Raw genomic sequence first — 27,267 nt, 5'->3', positions numbered from 1 at the left:
CATGTATTCAGGAAGAGTGTGCTTATGTTACTATGTTACACATTCTCCTGAAGATTTCGATAACTCCATTTTAATGTAACTGATTTCTTTTATAACTCAGTGCATTTTATTTTATATGTTTAAAACATTATCCTGAGAACAGTCCCTGTAGGCTTTAGGAGATGCCCAAGAGAGTCCACGGCTCACAAAAGGTCAAGAGCTGCTGCTTGAGGGAGCTCAGAGCCCTGAGCCCACAGAGCCAGTGGCCAAGGATGGGAAGAGAGCCTGGTCAGCGGGAGGAAGGGCAGGGCTGAATGAAGGAATGAAGGAGAGGCCAGCAGAGAGGTACAAGAGAACCACACTTCCTGCCCCGAGGCCCGACTGATTTCCTGCCATGGATTTCTAGAAGGCGCTCCCACGCACCCATACAGATAAACTCCACTGACTGGAGCTAACTGGCCAGGCTTCCGTTCCCTACAGCCTAGGCATCCCCCAACAAGAAACACATCCTCAGCTGCCTCGTGATTACATACCAGGCTCCTGGGCAATGTAAGACACACCACACGATCCATTTTTATGGTCATCGAACGTAATCTCAGCCTTACTAGGGCCTTCGACAGCAATGGACAAGCCACCAGCACCTGCTTCCCGGGTCCAGATGCTGAATTCGGCTAAAGCAAAGAAACACCTGGTTAGCGACCAAGCTTGGGACATACTCTCTTCTAGCTCACACCTATGATGCTGGGTTCCATCTGCTCCCTTTTTTCTCCTTTAAGGCCAGGCAGAGCCCCAAGGAAGGGCATCATCGATGTTTTCGGAGCATCACCCATGAGAACATAAAGTTTGTGGGAAATCAGGCATCTCTGAACACACCCGACCGAGGCAGAAAAAGATGAGAACACTCAGTTTTGTCCCTAGAGATCTTCCCCACCAGCAACCACCACCACAATGGGTTTTGTAGAATTCCAGTGTGTTCCACCAAATGTCAGCACTGCAGGACGGTCTGCAAAGAGCTTCCTTAGCCTGCGTCCCTCTTAGATCCTCACATACCTAGTTACAGGCTCTATGGGTCTCTCAGTAAGCTTGTTTATTAGCTTTGGGTAAGTGGGTAATTCCTAATCATGTGTAGCCACAGAGGCCTTGTTTTCAAGAATGCCCCTTAATACCACCGTCAGAATCCCACACCCGTGAAGAACGTGGGGTGCTCACACCTGTAGGCTCCTCCTGTTCTCAAGTCATGAGCCTGCCCACAAGCTCACCTGGGACCCCTGCTTCTCCTCTCTCCAGGCCAGGGCCTCCCGCGCGGACCTTGTGGGCGCCCCCCTCTCCCAGTGGCCCCACGGTGAACTGGAAGGGGCTGCCGGTCACGTGCTGGCCGCGGTACTTGACGCTGACTGTGTGAACGCCCATCTCCTGGGGCACAAACCGGACACAGTGCGAGTTCTTCCCCACAGACACAATCTCAGCCTCGGTGATGCGGCCAGAGGGGCTGGTGACATGAGCTGACATGTCACTGCTGTCGATTTCTGAAAGGGGGTGGAAGTTTGGGGAGGAAGAGAGCAGGGTTAGGGTGAGGGACCAAGGCAGAGCAGGCCATGCAGGGCAAGCAGCAGAGGGCAAGGTGGGGCAGAGGGCAGCCCAGGGTGGGATATGGGGTGCTCAGGCTTTCCTCCCACTCAGGCGGGATGCCTACCCTGTCTCCCTCAAACCCTGGGTTGCCGTGGCCACCATGGAGATGCCAGGGCCCCTGCAGCCACGCAGTGCAGAGAATGTTGTAGGGATAGTGACACTGTCTGCCCCACCGAGTACTTTTATAGACTTCCTAGCTAGCATTAATTCCACACAGCAGTTTCAAACCAGGGCCTGGAGCTGGTAAGTGACAGCAGGTAAACAGAAACCATTATAACAGATCAGATGTTCCTAAGCCAAAGGTGACACGTGCCCACCCATCATGCTTACTGGAGCTCTTTTCCATGGGTAGGTAAGGGGAGAAAATGCAAGAACTGTCACCCCGTACCTTCAAGAAGACTTGGCATTTCTTTGGAGGCAACAAGACAAATGCATTTAGAGAAAAAGTGAACCCACGTTGGTCACAACCACAAAGGGAAACTGTGCATAAGCCAAGCTTTGAGCAAGTCAAATACCAGAGGCCATGCTTTCAGAAGAGTGACGCCTCCGGTCACCAACCCTGGGACGCAGACCGCGTCTGTCACACCCTCGGTGCTCATGCCATGCCAGTGACCGTGCTTGCACTGACGTGGTAGAGACAGGCACACCGCATGCTGGGTGACCACGTAATGCCATCACCTAGAGCCACATGAAGCTGCACTCGCCAGCCCTACAACGACCTGGGCTGAGCAGCCATGACTTTGAGCCCTGAGGACAGAGAAAGGAAGGGCGGTTGAGGAGAGGGTCGCCCTACATGGCCTGGGACCAGAGGACATCTGGGAACTGATGAGCTGTCTTCCATTCTAACCGAGGACAGAGGCTCATTTAGGTAGTGAGGGGGAAGCGAGTCTCACCCAGAGTCAGCTGGCACTGAGAAGGACCTGATCAGAGAAAAGAGGAGCCAAGAGCCAGGGAGACCTTAGGGAAAAAGTAACTGACCTGCTAGTTCCTCCGGAAACAGAGAACTTGCAAAATGAGGAATGTAAAGCAGACAAAAACACAGTCCATGTCACTAGGGACCCGAGAAATGGAACTGAAAACCAGATCTGTATTTTTCCACTGGATTGGTCAAAGTGAGAAGGAAACACTGCCTGGGGCTGGTGGGGAAATGGAGAGATGGGCACGGATCCTTTATCACGAGGGCGGTCTGTCTGCCAGGGTGGGGGAGCATTCAAATCACAGCAGCCGCGCCATCCGGCACAGCAGCCGGGGCAACCATCCGACGTGCTGACGGACTGAGCACACAGCGGAGAGCTTTACAGAGCCCCGGCTGTCGGAATCCGGGGATGGAAATGAGTGTGCGTGCGCTGAGACTACGTAAGGAAGGACAGTACATCAGGACATGGAAAGGAATCTTACGTCGTCACTAAAAATACGATGTGGAGGGGCGTCTGCATGGCTCACTTGGTCAAGCATCCACCTCTTGATTCGGGCTCAGGTCATGATTTCAGGGTGATGAGTTCAAGCCCTGTGTCGGGCTCCACGCTCAGTGTGGAGTCTGCTTGTCCCTCTCCCTCCACTCCTTCCCCCTGCTTGCTCGCTCTCTAATAAGTAAGTGGATAAAATTCTTTAAAAAAAAAAAAAAATGATGTGGGAGTATCAATAGATGACCAGACTCCAGTGTGTGAGAAGTGCACAGGCCATGGCTCCCAGGGGTGCTCCCTGCCCTGACCCCCGCATTCCTCACGCTCACCTGGGATTTTCAGGTTCAGGTCACAGATGCTCCCAACAGTGGCCACAGACGGGGCCCGACTGGTCCGAGTGATGCTCTCCTTGACTCTCCCCTCCCCGCTGATCTTCACGGTGAACGGGCTCCCTGCGAAAACCGAGAAGGCCCTGGTGAGCAGCCCGGAGGCTGAGGCACGGCACTGACAGAAAACCCAAGCGCCACACAGGGAGGGCAGAGGGGGCCAGACGCACCAGGTACGTGCTCATCAGCGAACTTGGTGGAGACAATGTAAACGCCGGGCACAGTGGGGAAGTAGGAGACCTTGCAAGTGCCATCTTCCAGGTCCTCTGTCTGGATGTCCACTTTGCTGGGGCCTTCCACTGCCAGGGATATGCCACCATAACCTGCAACACGGTAGCCCGGGGCTGATGGCACCACAACTCACTGGGGAGGGGGAGCTCGACGCATGCAGAAGGAACGGAAATACAAGCTGTTATTTCCAGATGGTGGAAAGATAGAAACAGCAGGCAGCCCCAATCAGAGAGCCTCAGGCAGGGGAGCACGTGAAATCCCATAGCAAAAAACCTCTGAGCGTGGCTTTGACCACAGCTCCTGTCAAGGGTATGTATTAACATCCCATGGAGCCCCTGTCCTACAGAACCCGCTAGGGAAGACGCTCTGACCACACGCCTCCAAGAATGGCATGTATTCATCACCAGCTCCAGGTCTGAGAATGTGAATGTTCAAACTGCGCCCAGGTGTCTCCATCTAGCCGGGGAACCCCTAAGGGAGCAGATCCAAAGGTTTAACAACCTGAAGAATCAAGAGGGAGCATCGGCCCGCCAGGACCAGAAATTCTCGAGCTCTCTCCCCTGGGACTGTCACTTTGTCCAAAAGCCACCAAAATGGCCATGACGCAAGAAGGCAGACAATGAAGATATATATGGCCACATGGCATAGTGTGAAGAGGCCTGATCCAATTCAAGCCGTTTTAGAGAGCAAACAGGAAGAGATTCCACATTTCCATGAAAGCGCAGCTCAGCTGACACGATATTGGCCAGTTGGCCAACCTCCTCTGCTTGGGATGAGCCCAGGAGGTCCTGGAAAGCGGCTGGAGGGTGGGAGAACCCATCATGACAGATCTGTGACTTGTTTTGGCTCTGGATTCAGATGCCAGGAGCAGACAGGCTGTTCACTTCTGTAAAGCCTCAGTTTCTTCCTCTAGAAATACAGATAATACCCAGTTCACTGGGGATTGTGGGCCCTAAATGCTGATGCAGGTACAAGACCTACAACTTGAAGGATGCTCAGAGAGAAAGGGGAGGTGGTAGGATGAAAAGACAAGCAGCCCGAGCAAAAAGAAGACCGTTCCCGCAAGCCTTTCCCCAGGAACGTCTCCACACACCTGCATCCCTTGTGTCCACGATGAATTCAGACATCTCGAAAGTCCGGCCTTCCGACAGGCCACGGCCATAGACTTTGGCTCTGCGTGCATCACCGATCTCGGACTGGACCACCATGATGGACACGGGGCTGTTGGCCACATGGTTGCCGTTCTTCTTGATGCTGACCAGGTGCTCGCCCACCTCCCGAGGGATGAAGGAGATGCCTGCACCGGAGCATAGACTGGGGTTGGTAAGGTCCAGAGACAGGATGAAAGAGAGGAAGCAGGAGGGAGACACACGTGCAGGAATGAAAATGGACTTCCCTCCTGACTCTCCAGCAGCCCAGAGTGTCCAAGAGGATGGTCAACAGCTCAATGCAGAAGCGCACGCGGACTCTTAGCATGTGCGACCCAGCTGCATGCTCTCATGTGCTATCAGGTCCCCAGGACGGGACTGGAGGAAAGCCCATCCCCCTCGATTCCCTTCCCCAGCCCCAGCCCCAGCCCCAGCCCCAGCCAGGAAGGCAGCCTGGGCTCACCGATGTGGTTGTTGGGCAGCCTCTTGAGGAGACAGGGCTCGTCGCGGCCGGATGGTGCCTTAATGCTGGCCGTCAGGGTGCTCAGGTCTGTCTCACTGATGTCGAGCAGGAAGTCCGCGGCAGAGCCCAGCTTCACCTGAGAGCAGCGTCTGCTGTCGTCTGGGAAACAAACCCCCCCACCGTGCAGTTCGGGTTACGTGTGGTCTCCCAGCCACACACCTTTTACGCAGGAGCACAGAGAATGAGTTACTCGGAGTTCAGTGAAAAAGCCCATCTGGGACCATGAGCAGACCTAACCAACGATGAGTGCTGGCTGATGGTGTCTGGGAACTGGCAGGAGACTCGAGGCTTCACGGGCCACTTTCTAAAGGCGTCTTTGCCAGCAGGAGGCACATGTCACCTCCTGCCTTGGACATTCCTCAGGCACAAGTACCTCATGCTCCACGTGGGACTGGTGACTGCCCACAGACAGGTCTGAACACCTCAGGGTCAAGAACCTTGCCTTTCTTATCTCCTTTATAACCTCCTGACACCATGATATGAACACAGCCAGCACAACAGACACTGGGAGTGTGGGCTTTGAATCAGATAACCTGGGTCTGAGTCCCGAATACCCACGTTATGAATTTGGCTAAGTCACTATCTCACCCGGTGTCAGTTTTTCCATCCAAAAAACGGAAAGGAAATCTATCCAGTAGTGATGCTGAAGGGTATCTCCGAGTTCACATATTTACGTGAATCATGGAGTATGTGAATGCCTCTGAGGGCCTGCTACTGGCATGCTATGGCCCGACTAGCACCAAACAAGGGCCGTCTGAAGGGTACTGTGAGCTTTCCCTTAGATTACTGGCTACTGGAGGAACTGGGCCAGCCCGAAGTTGACTTTGCACCCCAATTCCTCCCCAAGGAGTCTGGAAGTAGAACCTACACTTAGATGCCTAGCCTGCTGCCGCAGGTCTGATGGGGAGAGGGGCTGTCCAGGCAGCCACACCTCCCCGTAGGCAGCCTCTCCCACCCGCCTACCCCCTAAACGAGCCAGGTAATCCTACCTGTGATCTTGGCTGTGAAGGGGCTGCCAGGGATGTGCTTGTCATTGTACTTGACCAGAATGCTGTAGTCCCCTGGCAGGGTGGGCAGATAGGTCACGGTGCATGTCCCATCTTTGTTGTCAATGCAGCTGATTTCAGCCTTGGAGGGTCCCTCGATAGCCAAGTCTAGGCCACCTGCAGATGGGAGGGAGGAGGGCGAGCCCTTAGAAAGAGTGTGTTCCCTTGTTTCAACAGAGATCACAACTCATCCAGGGTGGTCCCAACGCTGGGAACAAGAGGCTGATGCACGCCACGTGGGCCACCAAGGGGCATGTCAGAGCAAAGCAAATGACATGCCAAATCCGCCCACTGGAAAGACATTTCACCAGCTGAAATATTCACTATAAGTGACCTTCAAGATCTCTCTATTCTTCGGGATACATGGGACGTGAAAGGCGTCCAGCACACGAGCCACACATATAGGGGAGCCACACATAGGCTGTTCCTGCTGGTGGGGCACCAGGTGCCATCATGAAAATCCAGTAAGGACCACACATTTAGGGGCACCCGACTGGCTCAGTCAGCAGAGCATGCGACTCTCGATCCTGGGGTTTTGATTTTGAGCCCTGTGTTGGGTGTGATTACTTAAAAAGAAAATCTTCAAAAAAGGACCACAAACTGAGAAGTCTCCATGGTGACAAGGGGCACAGGCATGGAGCTGTATCTGGAATGGGCAGTAACTCAGGCAGTCTTCTAGATACATGTACACGTGCAAAAAAGAACAAAAGAACATCATCATCTACCAAAAAACATGCTTAAATTTCAGGCAAGTCCCGTAAAAACATCTCACAGCATCAAACGGATTTCCATCAGAACACAAAGGACCTCAAAAGTTCTGCCTTGGGTGAAGACAGAGCAGCTCTACAGAAGAGACAGAGAAGAAAGGACAAGACAAATGCTACCCCTCAGCAGTCTAATTTTTAAAGCTGTCCCGGAACTGTGTCCACTCGACTCTCCAAACAGATGGCCGGAAGCGCAAAACCCACAGGGACCACACAGTACCTTCTCCTGCATCCTCGGTGACGATGGTGAAGGTGGCGGTTTTGTTGGCCACTCCATACACCAGGCCCGGACCGTATGCAGAGACGCTCCCGCTGTTCGGGTAGTTCACATAGAACTGGAGCGGGCTTTCTGAGTTGGCAAAGAACACAAGATCGAGGGGGACTCATTGAGGGGAGCATGCATCCCTTGGATATCCAGTGTCTTTTTTTTTTTTTTTTAAGATTTTGTTTGTTTATTTGACAGACAGAGATCACAAGTAGGCAGAGAGGCAGGCAGAGAGAGAGAGGGGAAGCAGGCTCCCTGCTCAGCAGGGAGCCTGATGTAGGGCTCCATCCCAGGACCCTGGAACCATGACCTGAGCCGAAGGCAGAAGCGTTAATCCACTGAGCCACCCAGGCGCCCCAAGGACACCCAGTGTCTTAACATTCCCCTTAACAGCAGGCAAGGGCGGGGTCTCCCACACAGGGGCAGAAATCCAAAGGAGACTCCAGGACAGCTGACCATGCTGGGATACCCAAAGGGTCTACTCATAGTGCGCAAGAAAAATAATCCCAAAGGTTGATGAATAAGGGAAGAAACAGCTGACCATGTGAAGAAATGATTCACTACTGGATGGAACACAACAGGAGAAGTCTTTTGGGAAGGCCATTTGCTGCCCCTTTCAAAATGTAAGGCCCTATGAGGGCCCTAGTAATCTATCCCACACCTCAGACCCAGCCCTGTGCAAGGACTTCCACTTCCACAGTGCTCAGATCCAAGTTAGGAAAAGACTCCAGTGTCCAACAACAGGGGGCCAGTTACGTAAACATGGGTATACTGGCAGGTCGTTAAAAATAATGAATGAAGGGGAGCCTGGGTGGCTCAAAGTGTCTGATTCTTGATTTCGGCTCAGGGCATAATTTCAGGGCTGGGAGATGCCCTGAGATTCAGCCCTGTGTCTGTCTCCACGTTGAGCGTGGAGCTTGCTTGAGATTCTCTCTCTCCCTAGCCTTCTGCCCCTCCCCCCCTTTGCCTGCCCACATGCAGGCACACGCACTCTCTTACAAAAAAAAAAAAGAAAAGAAAAGAAAAGAGGGAGATCTGTGTGTATTAACTTGAGAGATTATTCATAACGTGTCATGTTAAAAAGACAAGCTGCTATATAATATTAATACCATTATCTCATTTCTTTGAAGGAAAAAACCCAGCAAAATTCTATGCATGTTTTGTAGGCACAGAGAGAAACATCTGAAAAGACTAACACCTCAGCAGTGGTAGTGAAAGGGAAAGAGAAAGACATTTTTTACTTTCTCTTTATCTGCATCTTTAGAATATTTAGATACAAGCAGATAACATATTTTTGCTTTAAATAAATATTATGCACACATGTATGTATGAACTACAGCAAACATCAAACTGGAGAACTATTTGCGACTTGTATCACAAAGGACTAATCTCTCCAGTATTTAATTTGTTCTCAGAAAGTGATATGACAAAAGCCAATCACCCAAGAGAAAAACCTGGCCAAGGAAACAAGCGCTCAGTTCACAGAGAAAGAAATACAAACGGTACTTAGACATATAGAAAGTTGCTCAGTCTCATTTGCAAGAGACATACAAAGAAACACAGAGATACTGTTTTTCTGAATGGTCTGGCAAAGATCCAAAACCTGGTAGAAAGCAGGTGCTCATCTACCTTGCTGGTGCATGTGTGGATGAGGGGAGGCAATTGTCAAGATTTGTCTTGACAATTTGTCAACATCTATCAAAATGACAGTTGTCTCACTCTCAGTCTCACAGAACAAGCTGAGGGTTGCTGGGGGGTGGGGGGTGTGGAGAGGGTGGTTAGGTTATGGACATTGGGGAGGGTATGCGCTATGATGAGTGCTGTGAAGTGTGTAAGCCTGATGATTCACAGACCTGCACCCCTGGGGCAAATAATACATTATATGTTAATAAAAATAAAGACAGTTATCTCTGTGGCCACAATACATGCCTTGAGAATTAAACCTCACAGCTGTACCTTTGTGAGTGTGAAATGATGGATACAAAGGCTATTCACTGCTGCCTAATGACAGCAAAAGGCAGGGGAGACCCTCAAATCCTCCAGTGAGGGTAAGGGTGGAATATACCATGCTCACCCCAACGGTGCAACACCACAAACATGCTCTATCATTCGGAGCATAAAGCTCTCCCAGATATACTGTCAGATGGAAAAGGACGAGCTCAAAATGATGTGCAGACTTTGCTATTAATGCACGAATGGGAAAGGGCTTAAGAATCCATATTTCTCATTTGTCTGTAGGGTCTTAAAAATATTCTGAAGTCCAATGTAAAAAGTTAACAGCAGTCAAGTTCAAGGAGAGGTCAGGTGGGTGATACAGGCAGGAAGGAAACCTTTCCCTGTACCGTTTTTTAAACCATGTGGATATGTTGCTTCAAAATATTAAATTAAAAAACAAAACTATTTGAACATTTAAAAAAAAAAAGAAAAAGAAGAACAAGAATAACACTGTGTTGGTTGATGGACATGAAATCTGAGCTGAGTTTCCTTGTCAAGGTCAGTGTGAACATAAGGCAGCTTGTCCTCTCCTTCCGCCCCAAAACCCCACACCACACCAGGCTCTGCAGGCCAGGCTGGAAAGTCCCTCCAGGAGCCTCACATTCTTCTCCCAGCATACTCTCTGACCACGCTCGGCACAGTGACAAAGACAAACAATCATGGACCTAAGGGCGTGAACTGTGACCCAGGACGCTAGGCTGTGTTGTCCCTCTGGAAAAGTAGCTGGATCTGCTGGGGTCATAGGCTATTTGGTTTCATAGCGACTCCCACACTGCATTCCTGATCCTGCCACTGAGAATTATTTCCCATGTAGCAGCTAACTACACATCTCTGCAAACCTCCCAGATACCAAGGCCCAAGTCATGCCGTCCTGTGAGCATGCTGCCCAGGTGCAGAGCCCGACTCACCAGGGATGTGGCTGCCCATATATTTGATGTGCATTTCATGCAGCCCGACCTCAGTGGGGGCGTATCGGACCGTGACTGTGCCATCCTTGTTGTCCACAATCTCAGGTGTGGCCGTCTTCCCGGAAGGCATGTGGACCTCTCCTGCGGGAGAACAGGCAGACAGGGCAATGAGCACCCCAGGCACTTCCCCCGGAGAAGCTCAGTGCAAAGGCACAGGTGGTCTTCAGATCAGAGGGCACTCCCTGCTGCCTAAAGCATCCAAGACAGGACAAGGACAACAGGAAAACAGAGACATGTCTACCTCTATTTTGTTCCCTTTTCCTTCCACAAAATGCAGCAGGCAACTCCAGTAAAGGGTTTTCTACCTTTGTACTTGCAAGTGAGCAGCTCAAACTAGACTAGAAAAGACCACGAGCCAAGTAGCAGAGTCAGCTCAAAGAGAAATGGGCATTAAAAGGAGGCTGGGAGAGAAAGGTAGGCTTGTACAAGAGACGTTGTAGGAATGTCACCTCTGGAAAGGTGTGCGCATAAGACAAGGCAGGAAGAAAGGTGGGACAGGAACCTGACAGTCGAGAGGTATCTAAATACAGTGGTTCGTAACCTGGAGAGAGTGCCTGGCCTTCTCTAGGATGTGATGCAAGTCCTAAACGAAGCAGCCCCTTCAGAGACACACATATATACAGTGAACATTCTGCCGTCTCGGGGCTCAGGGACCAATCCCCTACAGCAAGAAACAGGGATGCTGGGTTCAGGATGGCAGATATCAGGGACAGATGGGACCACCTCCTGAGCAACGTTCTGGAAAGCTAATGCAATCTAGGGAGAACAAGGTGGCTTTCGTGACTGTGCTTACCGGTAATTTCCCCTTTCCTGACCGCAAACGGAATGACCAAGTCGAAAGGCTTGAACCCCAGGCCGTTCATGTCACTCACGGGGACATAGGCCTCTTCGGTCACCTAAAAACAGGAAGCAGTCATCACTGGGTAGAGCGGACCATGGCGTGGGCTGATGAAGCAACAGAGGGCAGAGAGCTGGGAATCCTGCAAGCCAGTGTAGCCGGGATCTGGGGATGTGGCTGCCGTCCATGTGGGATGGCCTCTGTCTAACACCCTGGGGCCGAAGCAGAGCCTGGGGTACTGGAGAAGTCATGCTGACCAATTGCTAACGATCGCTAGGCGTTCTGCTTGCAGAATTCCCAGCAGGGCTCACGGGGGCATGGGAAAGTGAGAGAGAGCAATGTCTGTGGGTCCCAAGAGGCTCCACCTGGAAAGGTTTAGTTGTGGCCTGGAAAAGAAGGTGCGTTTTAAGTGGCAGAAAGTAGCAGCGGGTGGCTCTCCCCTGAACAGAAACCAACTGTGCGAGGGGCAGCTGTGCGAGTCAGCAGGAGGGCTGAGGACAGTCTGTGTTTCTCCGAACCGCAGACAAACGACACCGAGCGTGATCACAGACATGACGGCTGGAGATTCGTGGAGCGCAGACGATGACACAGGTGGGTCTCTTTACAGAGGAAGCGGGGGATCATTGTGACGGACTGATCAGTGGGGGCGGGGCAAACCAATGACCAGGACACCCAGAGGGCTTAAGCAATCCCCAGAAGCAGGCTGCAGCTTTCTGAAATGAAGGCTGAGTAAACACAGAAATGCCAAAAAGGGGGGAAAAAAAAAAGTGTACCCAGGGCCTGAATCCGGGGGAACAGGCATTTACCGGAGCCTCCTCCACAGCCTCGACTTCCCCATCCGTGGCCTGGTTGGTGGCAAATGGAGATTAGTCGGGAATCACACGGAAGGGACGCTGCTACTTTAGTAGGTCCTACAACATGAGGGCCGCTTCCTCCCCAACGGCTCTGTCTCATACAGCAGGAACCACTTGCTCTAGCGGGCGCCTACAACCTTCCTCGCCTTGTGGAGAGCAATGTCAAATCCACATGCCCTTGAAACCCATGACCCCACTTCTAGGAAGCTGGCCCAAAGAAATGCTAGCTGGAGAGTCTGTAGTGATACATGCAGGATTCTTTACCCGGGCTGCTTGTGGTCCTGAGAACTTGGAGGTACCTAAAACACCTGCCAGGAAGTCTGCTAATTATGCAAACCTGTACTTGAAAAAGCTACGGAGTCTGATGAATGAAAGGGGAAGGGTACCTCTGACACTCGGAGGGACCAAGACGAGTTGTAAAGCACTGGGTAGGAGCCGCCCCGTGCACAAAGCTGATGGCTTTGTTGTGCCAACAGCAAAAAAGGAACACCAGTCCCTTCTGCGGCACAGAACTGGGAAAGAGGTCTCCTGTTACTTGATAAGTGCCCATGGTATTTATGTTTTAAAAGTCTTTATAAATTCATTTTTTTTTTTTAAACCACAGACTTCACATTCCTGATCCCATCGACCCGGTAAGGGAGGGATCTCCCTCTTCTCCCATCATCAACAGCAAGAACTGAAAGGCCCTCCTGCTGGGAGGAAGGCCAACATGCCTGCTTCACTCCTCTTTGTGTATTTCAGCATCTGCAGAGAGCATCACCATTTGGAACAGCCCTACCCCCACCTCAGGGCTCTCTCCCGGTGGAGCTATGCAGGGACATACTAGTCAAAGATCTTTCAATGGCCACTCTATGGCCTTTGACCCAGGACTTCTCAGCGGGGACGAGATGAGAAGAAACACCGCTAGACCCATGGCTGTGTGATCTATTTAACTGAACCAGCCTGCTGGGGCTCCTTGAGACAAGAGCTCTGAAGGCAGTACTGGGTGCTTGTGTCCTTCTGGCCACAAGTCTGTAGAGGGAGGCAGGGAATCCATGTGTAGAGAAAGTCCACCTGGGTAAGGCTAGAGAGAGCTTGGCATGGAAAACCCAAACCAAAAAAAGACCCAAACCAGGTACTAGAGGTGACCTCCCAGCTGAGGGGACATTTATTCCCACTGAATCTGGTGGCCCCCACTTCAGGTCCCTGGCTCAGCAGCTAAAATGGCCCTTGGTATTTCCACACTGACTTTCTCACTCAGACCCGCCTCACCCATCCTAGCTCGTTGCACCTGCAAAGCCATGACCTCTGCCCGGGGGCCGCTCCTCCATGCTGCCCTGTTCCAATCAACCCCATAAAACCCAAAACAGATTCTTAAAATTACACCTGGGACCCTTCTTGGGAAGTAAGAATGACAGAAACTCTCTAGCTGCATTTCTTTCTGCCTTCAAAGGAGAACACTCCCAAATGAAGTGTCAAAGTTGAGAGGCACTTACATCCTTGAGACAAAAAAGAGCCTCCATATCTCTGCCAGGATGTTTACAGATAAACAAACATCTATGGAAAGGGAAAAAAGCTACAACAAATGAGAGACTGCTTGGAAGGAGGCAAGGCACAGGCTTCTGTTTGGAACAGGGTCCCTTCTCTGTTGCTGCATGAAGTGAAATCATCCGAAGGGACTCCACAGGCTGTGCATGGGGCTCGGCCACTGAGGCCTAAGGACTTTGTGGTCAAGCATGGCTGCTGCCCATGGCATCGAAGGACACCGTGTAAGGGGCCCTCAGTGGTTGTCCACAGCAGGCACGCTGGGCACCGTGAACTTCAATCTGGGCCCTGTTCCCACACCTCATCTGCAAGAGAGCCAATGATGCTTGGCTTTAAGGATCAAATGAGGTTTCTAATCTTGTCCTGACTGAAGAACCTTCTTTATCAGAGGAGAATCCAAGAGTCACTTGTTGAAAACTAAGGAGCCTCACCGTTCTGGACCATAATGGTGTCCCTTTCTTCTAGATGTTCCTATTTCCTAGGTCTATGCAAAATCTCTGTCTTTCCCAAACAAAACTGGAGGCACTTTGTGTCCCGGGATATGGGTCAAGTCTCCAGACATAACGGCATCAGGAACCTCTCTCCTCCAGGCCGTGGAGATGAGGGAGGAGGAAAAGCTAGCAGAATAAAAAATTGTGCTGTCTTACTTACACGCATTTTCTTTTTTTTGTCCAAGTATATCTTTCTGAACTGGGCTTTGGCCAGGACATTGCCCAAGACCCTTAGCCTGATGGATACTTCGATGGCCAATAAGATTCCTTAAAAACTCTAACAGCCAAGAGCTTCCGGATTTCTAGAGATTACTCTAGGACTCAACAAGGTCATGACTGCTGAGGAAAAAATTTTTAAAGAAAAAAAGTGGAAGGGGATGTTCTAGCCAGGATTTAACAGAGGGCAGCTGTTAGCTTTTCTGTCAGACCAGGGCGCTCTAGGGAAGGAATGTGGCTTACCATGACAGTGAAGGGGCTGTTGGGGATATCAACGCCGCCAAAGCGCACGTAGATGACGTAGGTGCCTGGCTTGGCAGCTGTGTAAAAGATGTCGTAGGTGCCATCCTCATTCTCAATGACGTCGGCCTCAGCCTCAGTGCCGTCGGGGGTCAGAACCGTGCAGGTCACCTTCCCTTTCCCAGCGGTCTTGGCATCCACCACAAAGCCCACTTCCTCACCGGTTTTCACGGTGGAGGCAATTCCAGGACCTAGAGAACAGTTCCGGAGAAAAGACTAGAAGCTCCAGCCACAGAGAGCTGCCCTGGGGACCCCAGAACAAAGCACGCATTGGTGCAGAGTCCGCATCTGTCCATGCCAGATCTTCGACGGCCACCACACACAGGGTGGTCCTGGGGACCCCAGAACAAATCACGCATTGGTGCAGAGTCCGCATCTGTCCATGCCAGATCTTCGACGGCCACCACACACGGTGGTCCTGGAGATCCTGGGGGTCGGAGGAAGGGGCTGCTCCCTGTGGGAGTGGGGGGCGCTCTAGTACTTAAGAGACAAGCTGGGAGTGTCAACCGATGTTAGACCCAGCTTGCTGGCATTCAGGGGTCAGAGGGGATGGTCAACTTCCACAAGCAGACGTACAATGGGCACTTCCTTGAGGGCCAGGTACACACAACATTGAACCACACACGGTCTCTGCTGTCGGCTGTTCATTATGAACAGGCAGACATTTGCAGGCCAGGCACCAACAAAGACGGCTCAATGTGCTGTGGGAACACTCAGTTATAGAAAAAAGAGTCAGCCGTGCTTTAGAGAAGTGTCCCATAGCTCATTTCTATAAAGAAAGTTCTATGACTTTGTATCCCAGCACTGCCACACTGATGGGGGCGAGAAAAGGGGAATGGCTGATTCTGAAGCACAGGCGTGGCTGGCTAGAGGACACTTTCCACCTCTGCTCCCAAACCACGACCAGTCTCTCTCTGTCTGACTGGGGGCACCCTTTACACAGGTTCCACATCAGGGAGTGCAGATGAGTGAACCAAAAAGCATGCTGGCAAAAAAAAAAAAGAAAAAAAAAAAAAAAGGCAAGAAGCAACAGCGAATGCTAAAAACATATTGTTCAGAGCGGGAATAGTAGAAGGGAGCCTGGGGCCAGTCCATGGAAGGCCCTGAACGACAGAGAACAGTGGCCTCTCGGAGCCCCCAGGATGAGCAAGTATCCTGTTCAGGATTCTGCCCCAGCAAGGGACAGAACAGAGCCTGGAGAGCAAGGAGTCAGTCCCCACCCAGTATTATCATGCCCCAGGTTAGTCACGGCAATCCAGTCGTTCCTGGCAGATAGCACAGACCTAGGAGGTGGTGGATTGGATTGGCCAGTGGTTCAAAATTTCCCAGCGTTTGAGCCCCAACTCGCCAAGCTGAGCAGTTTACAACTTGCTCTGAAAGCGAGAAATTCTTCCTCCGTTCAGAACAAGCTAAGATATGAGAGAAACAGGTCCATCCAGGTTGGACCTACGTTGAATTTAAAGAGAAGCCAATCTGTTTCACTTCAGAGATGGGGATTCATGTTTTGAAATCTGCTGGAGCAGCATCAGCAAGAGCTGTTCTTAGAAATGAAGGGCCTGTGATGGTCTCGGTCACATCTCAGAAACTGAAGGAAGTGTGATGTTCAAATATTTCTGGAGACATTCTAAGAGACGTAGGCACAGGCTGAAGTGCTGAGGAAAAACCCAGATCCTCGAATGCATTTCTCTAATGCTGACCTGAAATGCTCTCAAATAAATCTTGAAAAATTAAACCATCTCCTCATGAAAGGAAAGGCATATATTTGCAGCTTTTCGTGGGACCTACCACCACAGGTGAGATCTCCACAAAAGCACCCACTTCAAAAGTAACATAATAACAGCTTCCATGTGCCTGGTACCATGCTAAACATTTCTCCTACCTGACCTCATATAATTTTGCAATAAACCCGTGAAACAGTCTCTGATCCCAAGAAGAGTTTCTTGAATTGAAATGTTCTCAGAAAGAGCTTCCATCGAAGTTTGACCAAAGCTCAGAGTGGCTAAGCAACTTGCCCTAATCACACAGCCACTGAGGGGCAGAGAAGGATTGGCCCCTGGCTTACTGACTCCAAAGCCCACACTCACCCGTGGCCAGGCACTTGCTGGCATCTCCCGTCTGTGTGGCCCGGATGCGGTAGGGAGACAATGGGATGTCGTCCCCCCCGTAGGTGACCCCAATCATGTAGCGTCCAGTCTTGTCAGGGATGTAGGTGACGGCGTACGTGCCATCTTCATTGTCATGGACAATGGCTCTTTTGGGTTTTCCCTCTTGGTCCTGTGAAGCACCGAGAAATGCTATTTAGGGTTTTGTCATCAAGATGTAGAGACCACTCATGGGAAAACAAGACACATTTTGCTTATTCATTGGTGCCTCTATTCCAGAGGAGACAGAATTAATGGCTTAACACAATCTTTTTTTTAAAGATTTTATTTATTTATTTGGCAGACAGAGATCACAAGTAGGCAGAGAGGCAGGCAGAGAGAGAGAGGAGGAAGCAGGCTCCCTGCTGAGCAGAGAGCCTCATGTGGGGCTCGATCTCAGGACCCTGGGATCATGACCTGAGTTGAAGGCAGAGGCTTTAACCCACTGAGCCACCCAGGTGCCCCAACACAATCTTAATTAATTTTTTGTTTTGGGGGGCCCATGGGTGGCTCAGTGGGTTAAAGCCTCTGCCTTCAACTCAGGTCATGATCCCAGGATCCTGGGATCCAGCCGCGCATCGGGCTCCCTGCTCAGCAGGGAGCCTGCTTCTCTGTGATCTCCGTCTGTCAAATAAAATCTTAAAAAAAAAAATCTTGTTTTGGTGGGGCAGGGAGGGGAGAGGGTCACACCCTATGGACATTGTCAATTTTTAGGAATTCTACGGTCAAGTAAACAAGAACTGATTCAGCTCTGAATCCAACCAAATTCAGGGAGACAAGGGGGACAAGGTCCCTGCTCCTATATCACCATATCCACTCTCCTTCTTCCCTTTAGTAAAAAATTCCCAGTCCTTGGCTGGGGGCAGCTCCCACTTGCTAGCAAACTCTTCCCCGAAGTATGGCCTTGGGACTTGTGACAAAGTGCCAGTAAATAAATGAGAGGGAAGTGGAAGTCACAGAGAGCTGGTCAAGACCGCTGATTGAGTTGAAGGTCCCCTTTCCCCTTCTGCCCTTCCTTCTCTTTGTGGCCTGCCATGTGCATCAGCTCGTGGTCCAGGAGGAAACCTCAGGACAGAAGCCACACGCTAGGACCGAGGAGCGGGAGAGCTGGAGCCGGCTTCCTTGCCGAGCCACACAGTACCCAGGTGGCTTGCCTCCGGGCTTCCTTCAATAGAGAGATTAATCCCACGGTTGGAGCCACTCTCATTTGCGGGGGTATTGTGATATACAGTGCAACCTAGTCTTAACTAATCTGATGAGTAATTTAAAACATTTTAAAACAAAAGCAGAGGAGCAGATAGAGTAGAGATCAAAGTACACGAGATTCATCCAAATGTGGTACTTGGAGCTACCCCTTCAGACCTCTCATTCAGGCAAGCATGTTTGTTTTCTTACACAATGACCGGTTCTCTGATGGGGGGTCGTGGGGATCATCAAACATTTGCATCAGGCCAGAAATCGGTCATTAAAATCTTATTCTTATCCCTGACCAGGAAGTTAGGTCTTCATTAATCGAATTTTACTCTAGAAAATAACTCAAAGTTACCGTGATCTGAACAGCAAGCAGGCCTTCCCCAGCATCTCTGGCATCAATTGCAAACTCCACAGGCAGACTGGCAGGCACACCATAGGAACTGAGGCCAGGGCCACTGGCCGTCACTTTGCTGGCATCATATGTGGGAAGGACCTTGACCTTGAAGGGACTTGAAAGACACATACACATGCTGGGTGAGTGCCAATACTATCAACCAGCTACATTCGATCTCTCTTACACAAAGAGACAGGGCTTGAGAGGGAGGATTTCTACAGAAGGTAAGACAGCGAGTGCCTTATGTACCTTAAGTCTTAATAGAAATTTACAAGCATGTAACCATCATATGCTTTCCCTGAGTGCACACCATGGGATACACACTAATCCTCAACTTGGTTTGGGAGACACAGGTAACTCGCTTTTGTCATGCTAAGAAAATGGTCACCAAAATAGGAAGGGACTGTTGGAATTAGGAAACAATGTTGGAATAATAAAATTAATGTCTTATCTCATCCTCTTCTATTCTTAGCATGCCTTAGATGGTGAACTACCTATTAGCAAAGTAATACATAAATGTAATTTATAAATTACAGATTTCTACATACCTAGAGCTATATGTATATCTCTATATAAAACATATATTGGGGTTTGGGTAAATTCTTTTCATCTTAAGGAGTATGAAAAGAATCCCTTGGAGGCTGTCCTGACAGAGGAAGAGTATAGCAACATTTCATATTAATGTGAATGAGGAATGACGTTTCTATCCAATACCTTCTGGGAACATACTGTCAACCAAATCCTCAAGTAAAGAAGTAAAAAAGTAAAAATCTTTGCCCTCATCAGAGAACTACTTGTAAGGTCACCAGAAAGACAACGTTGATGAAATAACACATTCCTTGTTTCTTCAAAGATTCCCAACTCCTTAATTTCAGCTCATCTTTAAATTAAATATGGACAAAAGGACAAAGCAGGGGGATACAGGATATCAAGAGAGAAGCAGCCACAGGTATCAAGGCTAGTATGTTCTAACACCCGTGCAGAGATAGCCTGCAGGTTCTCACTGATACCTGCTGATGAGGAAGTTGGGTGGGTAGATGGATGGATGGATGGTTGGTTGGAAAGACGGATAGATGGATGGGCAGATGGATGGATGGATGGACGGATGGTTGGATGGACGGATGGATGGATGGACGGATGGATGGATAGTTGGATAAATGAATGGCTGAATGGGTCACCAGGACAGTGCTGGCCAAACCTTCAGAGGGCTGGAGTTCAGGCTGGTTCTGACCCCCTTCTGTAAGTGTCAGAAGCTTACCTACGAGGTATCTCTTCATCAGCATATTTTACTGAGACCATGTAAGGCCCCTCCTGGGATGGTGTGTAGGTCACCGTATGTGTGCCATCCCCATTGTCCACTACGTTCACCGGCTCCACCAGGCCTGAGAACAAAAATGAGACATCTGAGGAACTGCACAGACTCTCCTTCACTCCACCCTGGGCTGAGTCTGAAATAGAATCACATTCATCCCAAGACCTATTGGTTTCCAATGAGGAGAAACATAAAGGCAGGGGAGGCCATAATCAGTGGCCCAAGAAATCACAGGAGACAGGATCCCCAATTCATGGTTGCAGAAATGACCCCAAGAGACACCTTTAGCTTTCTGATGGCTGAAGTACACTCAGTCGGCCCTCGAGTGCAATTAAGGAGACTGCCATGCTTGCGTGAAGATGCATGTTGCAGGCACGCTATCCCTTTCCAAGCTGGTGAGGTATGCTTGGGATGTGGCCATTTTACTCTATAGCAGAGGAAGGGCCAAAGAGACCACAACTCTGAGAAGCAGAAGTTAACCAATGGATTGGCCAAGCAAATGGATGGCCACCTAGAGCACAGACCAGTAGGATGCCAGCAGGCTGAGTGTTAGGTGCAGGGCAGGTGAGGGTGCCCATTCCATCAGGTGGGGGGGGGGGATCTTCAAAGTGATGCCTACAGGGGTCAGCTAGAGACCGTGATAAAGCATAATCGAGGCATGCATTGCATTGGTAGATTATAGATCCTAGTTCTGGCCATGAGTATCGGGGATGGGTCGACTGAGGGTAGGCTGCTCATTAAGCAAAGCAGATGAGGCAGGAACCAGGCAATTTTGGGGGTGAGGACAGCAAGAGGCATTCAGCATAATTAGAGCAGCAGCCAATAGGAAAATGCAAACCTGTCTCCGTAAAGTCACCCTTCGGGTCACCTTTAAAGAACTCTGAAATGGCTTTCAAAGGGCTGCGCCAAGACTGGGAATCCATCTCATCAGCTAAAATTAAAAGGCTGTTACTTCCGAGTCCTCCAGAATAATATAATAGCAGTAGATATCTAAGTAAAGCCTCCCTCCCTCTGTCTCTCTCTCTCTTCCACACACACACAGGTCTTAAAGCTCAGTAACTATGCAGAATCAGATTCCAGCCCCATGACCTCATTTCCCTCAAACCACATCTGCCCTGAGCTTCAAAAGGCATAACCTCCTGCTGAACCCCATTAAGTAGAAAGTTCCTCTTCAAAGAAGGAAGCCCCCGTTTGCTACATCTATAAAGCCAAGAACACATCACCAGGGAAAAATCCAGATAACTTAAGAAATTAAGGAGAGAATGGCTCATTTTTCAGTGCCGGAAGAGGAAATGTGATTGCCTGCCAAATAAGGTAAATCTCAATGCACTACAGGGCTCTGTCCCAAAATGGCCTGCTCGTCATACCAAACCCCAGTTCTAGGCTGCCAATAGGGCAGGCCGAATTGTCAACAGAGGCCATTTCCCAAGAGACCCTCTCCCTCCAGGAAGTGGGGACAATGACAAAAGCCATGTCACATGGGTTGCGTATCTGTCATTTCCAGAGATTTGGATGTATTGCACATGGGCACCAAGGCACCTCAAAGAGAGTTATCACCTCTAAACCCATTGCCCACCCAAACTCCAGACCTCAGTCACCTCACAAAGGCTGACACACGCATATGAGAGCACAAATACTACTTGCCTCACTACTTAAGTGAAAATTGAAAAAGACACTTAGAGCCGCCTTATTAAATGTGGGAAGAGACCACTAGAGACACAGGAGGTCTGCCTGCTTTCTAAAAGCAGCTTTGGGGCATCTGAGTGGCTCAGTTGGTTAAGCATCCAACTCTTTGATTTCGACTCAGGCCTTGACTGCAGGGTCAAGAGAATGTTCCGTGCTCAGCACAAGTCTGCTTGAGATTCTGCCTCTCCCTGTGCCTCTGCCCTTCCCTCTCCACTCACATGTGCACACTCTGTCTCTCTCAAAATATATAAATACAATATTTAAAAATAAATAAATAAAAGCAGGCACTTCTCCTGTTTAGCTGGAATACGGAGCAATAAAGTAATTTAGCAAATTTAATTTTAAGTTCATGACCAAACTCAAAAGTCAAGTGCCCACTGAGTCATGGCTGCCCTCACCTGTGGCGAGGGTGCTGGCAGGACGCACTCACCTCGTGGGCCCAGGACCCTCACTTCCAGAGGAGCCAGGCCGGCCTTGCTGCTGTCCACTGTAAAGGACTGTGAGATGCGGGCTCGGACACCAGAGCCCAGCCCAGGGCCAGCAACCTTGACCTTGCTAGGGTCCACGACATCCTTCACAGGAACTCTGAAGGGACTGCCTGGAGAAGAAGTCACAGGATCCTGAGCACAGCTCTCCTAGTGAAAGATGACCTGCCTCATGTGTGCCCAGAACTTCCCCACAGCTCCCCAGGGGCCCTGCCTGGCTGTGTGCTCCCACACGCACCCACCACATGCAGCATTGGGCTGCGAGCTGGGCCCCGAGGGTTTCATGGCCCTGGAGGAACCCACAGTGCAGGAGAAGGTGGCAAACAGGCAGCTGTGACATCACATTCAACAGAGGCCGGGGCCATGTACAAGCATCAGTAGAACACTTAGAAGGCAAGGAATCTGGTCTTCAGGGGGCCAGAGGCAGCTCTCCAGGGACAACTAACCCAAGACAAGAAAGTGAGCAGACAGCACCCAGAGAAGCAGATGGAGGGGGTTTCAAGCACAGTGATGGGGGGGGTACAGGGCCCTGGAGGGGAGGGAGAGCACAGGCTGTCAAAGACGCTGAAGGAGGACGCTCAGCGGTGGAAGGAAGGAGTGAGTGCAGTGGGCTGCAGAGGTTGGGAGCCCTTCCAGCCCGCATCTAATACCCTCTCCCCAAACCTCTCCTGAGGGCTTCCTGGAGTCCTTCCCCTAAAACGTAGCCTGCTCCTTCCCAACATGAATGGCCTGCTTGGTTCCCTGGCCATTGGGTGAAGCCTTGCTTTCTCCTGACTGTTGTCAGCTGTGGTCCTCCTGCATGGCTGACCCAACAGGTGGCTCTGGGGTCTCTGACTCTTTGAGGGTACTGGTTTTAAAGACCAAGGGTAAGCAGGGGCACCTGGGTGGCTCAGTCAGTTAAGCATCTGTCTTTGGTTCAGGTCATCATCTCAGGGTCCTGGAATCAAGCCCCACACCAGGCTCTCTCTCCCAAATAACTAACAAAATCTTAAAAAAAAAAAAAAAAATCCAAGGAAACAGAAAATGCTGTGTGATCAGGATTTGCAAGAGAAGCACTAAAGAGAATAACTAGGGCTGGGCCAGGGTCCCTCCTGGGATTCCCCCACCAAGGGGACTAAATAAGACCTCTGAGAGGTGAGCTGGAAACAGGAACCTCAGAATCCCTAGCACCATGCCTCCTTGGGCAACCAAGCCCATCGCCAAGGGGCAACATGTACCTCTTGCTGTGAGCAGGGGTCCTTGTGCTCCCAAAGAGACTGGCAAAATCAATGACTTCTAACTGACACACAAACTCAGGTGTCTTCTGCTTTGCATCCCCCCAAATTCATCTGTTGTGGAATACGGTGGTAAATTACAAGATCGCACAAAGAACAGAGGCCTTGGCTGGGTTAATGACAGCTGGGTTTCAGTGGCATCCAGTTTTTCAGCTAATTGAAATAAATGGCTGACCCGGCCAAGACAAACATCACCCTCCAGGCTGGGGTTTAGGGAAACAAACATAAGGGAGCTTCATGTCATAGGGGAACGGTAGAGCCATCTTATGTCAGCAGGTGGTGGCGAAGGACGGCCTCTGAGGCCGATCTCCAAGTCAGAGCTTCCACTGGAAGGTGTCTGAACACAGCATGAGGGCATCCAGAACTAGCAAGGTAACTTTAGACCCCAGGTGACAGATACCAAGCGTTCCCTGCTACCCCGTTCCGGGCCCCAGGCAGACACCAGAAACCGCCACGGCAGCTCTCTCTCCTGAATGTGCTTTTCCTGGTGGATCCAGTGATCTAAAAGCCACCACTGGCTGACCCCAGCTGGCCCAGCAAGGGAAACCAGTATGCCACAGTGGGGAGGACAGCAAACCTTGTCAAAAACAGCCCCACTAGGGCTTTGCACCAGGCCAGGAAACACTGGACTAATGTTTAACCGGTGAGAATTCCCATGAAAGCAAATGAGAAGCCAGCAGGTTGCCGAGTGTTTCACAGCAATACCTCACAAGTTACTTTACTAAGAAGCCCAAACTAAGACAACCAACCCACACTTTACTAACTAACCACCCAGGGCCTGGGATCTGGGAGAAACTGCCATTACGCTCCGAGTGGCTACAGAGAATCTGAAACATGGACGTATCATCTACCTCTGATGAGAAATGGGTCAAGAAATGGGTCTCTTTTTACTGGACTTCTCAAAGATGGCCATCTGCTTCATGCTCCCAGGTCAGTCACTGGGGTCCAAACCCTCACCCTCTTCTGCGAGGGGAATTCCCAAGCTGAAAGCATCAGTCAGACCATCCCAATGAAGTTAAGAACAGTATTGTCGTCTCCATGAAGAGAGGCTCTTCTCAATGCTACCTGCAGGCTTGCAGCCATCACGTCATCTTTCCAGACAGTAGCCCTCCACCTGTCCTCTGTGCTCTCCCCTCCCGTCCCTCCTACTGCGGAACTGCCAAGCTCCCCCCAACACCCATGGCTCTGTCCTCTGTCACTGGGCCCTGTTCTTTCCTGGTAGCAGTCATCACAAGAAGCTGCATCAACACCAGACAGGAAGTTACCGGAGCACAAGAGCTCTGACTGTCTTGTCCTTGGCTGAATTCCCCTTGCCTAGTGCTGATAGGGATTTAAAAATCTGTGATCAGGGGCACCTGGGTGGCTCAGTGGGTGAAAGCCTCTGCCTTTGGCTTGGGTCATGATCCTGGGATCCTGGGATCGAGCCCCGCATCGGGCTCTCTGCTTGGCGAGGAGCCTGCTCCCCCCCTCCACCACCCCCCGCCGCCTGCCTCTCAGCCTACTTGGGATCTCGGTCTGTCAAATAAATAAATAAAATCTTAGGAAAAAAAATCTGTGATCAGCTGCAAAGACAAGTTGGAGGAGAAACTCACCAATTTAGTTTTTCTTAAATGTGAAGCCTTCAAAGAAAAATCTAAGCCTTCATAAAATTAAGCTTTAAATGATATCTGAGTAGCATTCATTTGAGCTGAAATGTCTGAGTTTTCTGACCAATGGGAGAGGAAGAGTGAGTCTGTAGGCACATAGGCATGTCATAAGGAGGAAATGTCTATAGATTCAGGAAAGCGTTTGGTCAATGCACACACTCCAGCTTCTGGGAGTCATTCCAGAAACCCAGAAGCAAGCTCCTCAAGTCTGTTCCTTCCTCCTCAGTGTTATCCTGGCTTATGGCTTTGGGGGCAATAACCCTGACCCATCCGAGGCTCTTCCTGCCCCAGGAGTCCTCGGATGAGGTTCTGCCCCCTTTCTCACCATACCCAAGACAAGGCATAGGTGGACTCAGAGGCAGCCCCCAGGGTCCTTGTATCCACACCATAGGGGCATCGACCCAGCCAGATGTGTGTGGAATGGCAACTGTTTCATTAAATAAACAGACCAGAACCGATGGAGAGTCTTCCCCTTAAAGCACGGAAGTTGGAGGGCCCTTTGCCTCTTAAGTCATGTATGTCTCATTGTTTCAATCAGTATAGCAGTGGTTCTCAACTAAAGGTGATTTTGTCCCAGAGTGGACACTTGCCAATATCTAGAGACATTTCTGGTTGTCCCAAAATGAAGGGGGTGGTTTGGAATACTACTAAATGCCCTACAATGCACAGGACAGCCAACCTCCTCCCAACAACAAAGAATTATCCCATCCGAAATGTCAGGGTCCTGAGGACGACAAACCTTAGTTTTGTTTTGTTTTGTTTTTTAAAGATTTGATTTTTATGTAATCTCTCCAAACCCAATGTGGGGCTCAAATGCAAAACCCCGAGATTAAGGGCTGCACGCTCCACTGACCGCACCAGCCAAGCACTTGACAGACGCTGCTTTGAAATAGAAAAGATATTAATAAGTAAGAATTGGAGTTTGTGGGTCTCTTTCGTCTACCAGGACTATCCACGAATAGCAGAAAATAAGAGAACACGTATAAGGTAAAGAAGAACCAATCACAAAATAAAGTGGAGATTTTCAGCTTTGTAAAAACAAAAAAAAAAACAACAAAAAACACCACCTCTCCCTTAAATTAAATAGCGGGTCTTCCAACACGTGAATGATTTCTAGTCCAAATGCCAAGCCAAGGCGTTTTGCCAGTTACCAGCCCTACTGGGAGCTGGGATATTCTTGGGAGACAAATAAGGAGAAGTTCTCCCTCTGCACCTCCTGCAAGTATCAGACTCTCTTTCCCACTCAGACATGAGCAGACAAAACCTGCTTTCATGCCAAATCCATTATTCTCTGGACACATTTCTACGGGATTGCTTACCAGGGATGTGGGCTCCTCCGTACGTGATGTTGACGTCGTAATCCCCCGGAGCAAAGGGGATGTACTCAGCGCTACAGCTTCCATCTTTGTTATCTCTGCAGTTGATCTTGGACTCTGAGGGTCCCTCCACGGTTATGCCGAGCCCACCAATGCCTGCCCCTCTGGAAAGGGTGGAAGAGAGAGTGAAGTGGGACGAGCGCTTCATGCTAGTCTGCTTATTGCCAGAATTACTTAAAATCTCTCTATAAATAATCCCAGGAAGCCAATTTGATTCCACTGCTGAAAATTTCTCAACGGTGTCATAGACAGACGGCTCCGACCCCCTCTTTCCAATGCTTATCCTTCATTTTCACATCTGATTGCATCTGTGACCCATTCTAGCGGGACTACTTCCAATACTTCACTTAACCATAAAATTGGCTGTATGCTTCTGCATTATCCAGTTAAGGAGCTGCCATCTCGGTCTGGTTTGCTTAGCCATCTTATGACTGTAACCAAGGGGTTTCTGGTACTTCCTGAGGTATACTCACCCTCTCTCCGTAGCATAAAAGTCTCTACAAAGCAAATGTCTCCTATACCATGGAAAAAAAAAAGAAGTCTCCCAAAGTTGGGAGATCAGGACACATATGCAAAATATACCCATAAAACTCCTTTTGAGGGGCACCTGTGTGGCTCATTCGGTTAAGTGCCTGCCTTCTGCTCAGGGTCCTGAGATCGAGTCCCACATCAGGCTCCTTGCTCAGCGGGGAGTCTGCTTTTCCCTCTGCCCCTCCCACCACTCATGTACTCTCTCTTTCTCTCAAATAAATAAATAAAATCTTTAAATTAAAAAACCCAATTCTTTCATTTTTTAAAGAAATTTTTAAAACATTTTCTTTATTGATTCAATAGAGAGAGAGAGAGAACAAGCAGAGGGAGCAGCAGAGGAGGAAGGAGAAGCAGGCCCTTCATTCAGCAGGGAGCCTGATGTGGGACTTCAATCCCAGCACCCTGGGATCATGACCTGAGCTGAAGGCAGATGCTTGACCGGCTGAGCCACCCAGGGACCCAAACCAACCCCTTCAGATAGGGGCATGAAAGAGGGCACATGATGTAATAAGTTCTGGGTACTATATGAGACTGATGAATCACTGACCTCTACCTCTGAAACTAATAATACACTATATGTTAATTAACTGAATTTGAAGAAAAAAGAAACAAGCAAGAAGGCAGACAAACCATAAGTGACTATTAATCTCACAAAACAAACTGAGGGT

General features: G+C 49.9%; 1 protein-coding gene across 1 annotated transcript in view; it reads right to left on the bottom strand.

Moving 5' to 3' along the window:
- FLNB (filamin B) overlaps nt 1–27,267 on the bottom strand; it is a 146,430-nt gene that overhangs the window by 14,731 nt on the left and 104,432 nt on the right. The window contains 17 exon segments of the mRNA XM_059390036.1: nt 513–650; nt 1,239–1,505; nt 3,341–3,463; nt 3,568–3,720; nt 4,722–4,925; nt 5,240–5,398; nt 6,289–6,462; nt 7,330–7,458; nt 10,278–10,418; nt 11,131–11,233; nt 11,949–12,020; nt 14,504–14,751; nt 16,645–16,834; nt 18,248–18,404; nt 19,548–19,671; nt 21,718–21,885; nt 26,012–26,172. Of these exon segments, the coding sequence (XP_059246019.1) occupies nt 513–650; nt 1,239–1,505; nt 3,341–3,463; nt 3,568–3,720; nt 4,722–4,925; nt 5,240–5,398; nt 6,289–6,462; nt 7,330–7,458; nt 10,278–10,418; nt 11,131–11,233; nt 11,949–12,020; nt 14,504–14,751; nt 16,645–16,834; nt 18,248–18,404; nt 19,548–19,671; nt 21,718–21,885; nt 26,012–26,172 (2,711 nt within the window).

This window comes from Mustela nigripes, chromosome 2 (assembly GCF_022355385.1).
Source record: "Mustela nigripes isolate SB6536 chromosome 2, MUSNIG.SB6536, whole genome shotgun sequence".
Classification (NCBI taxonomy): Eukaryota; Metazoa; Chordata; class Mammalia; order Carnivora; family Mustelidae; genus Mustela; species Mustela nigripes.
The sequence above is the reverse complement of the archived record's forward strand: the minus strand, read 5'-3'. Positions and strand labels throughout refer to the sequence as shown.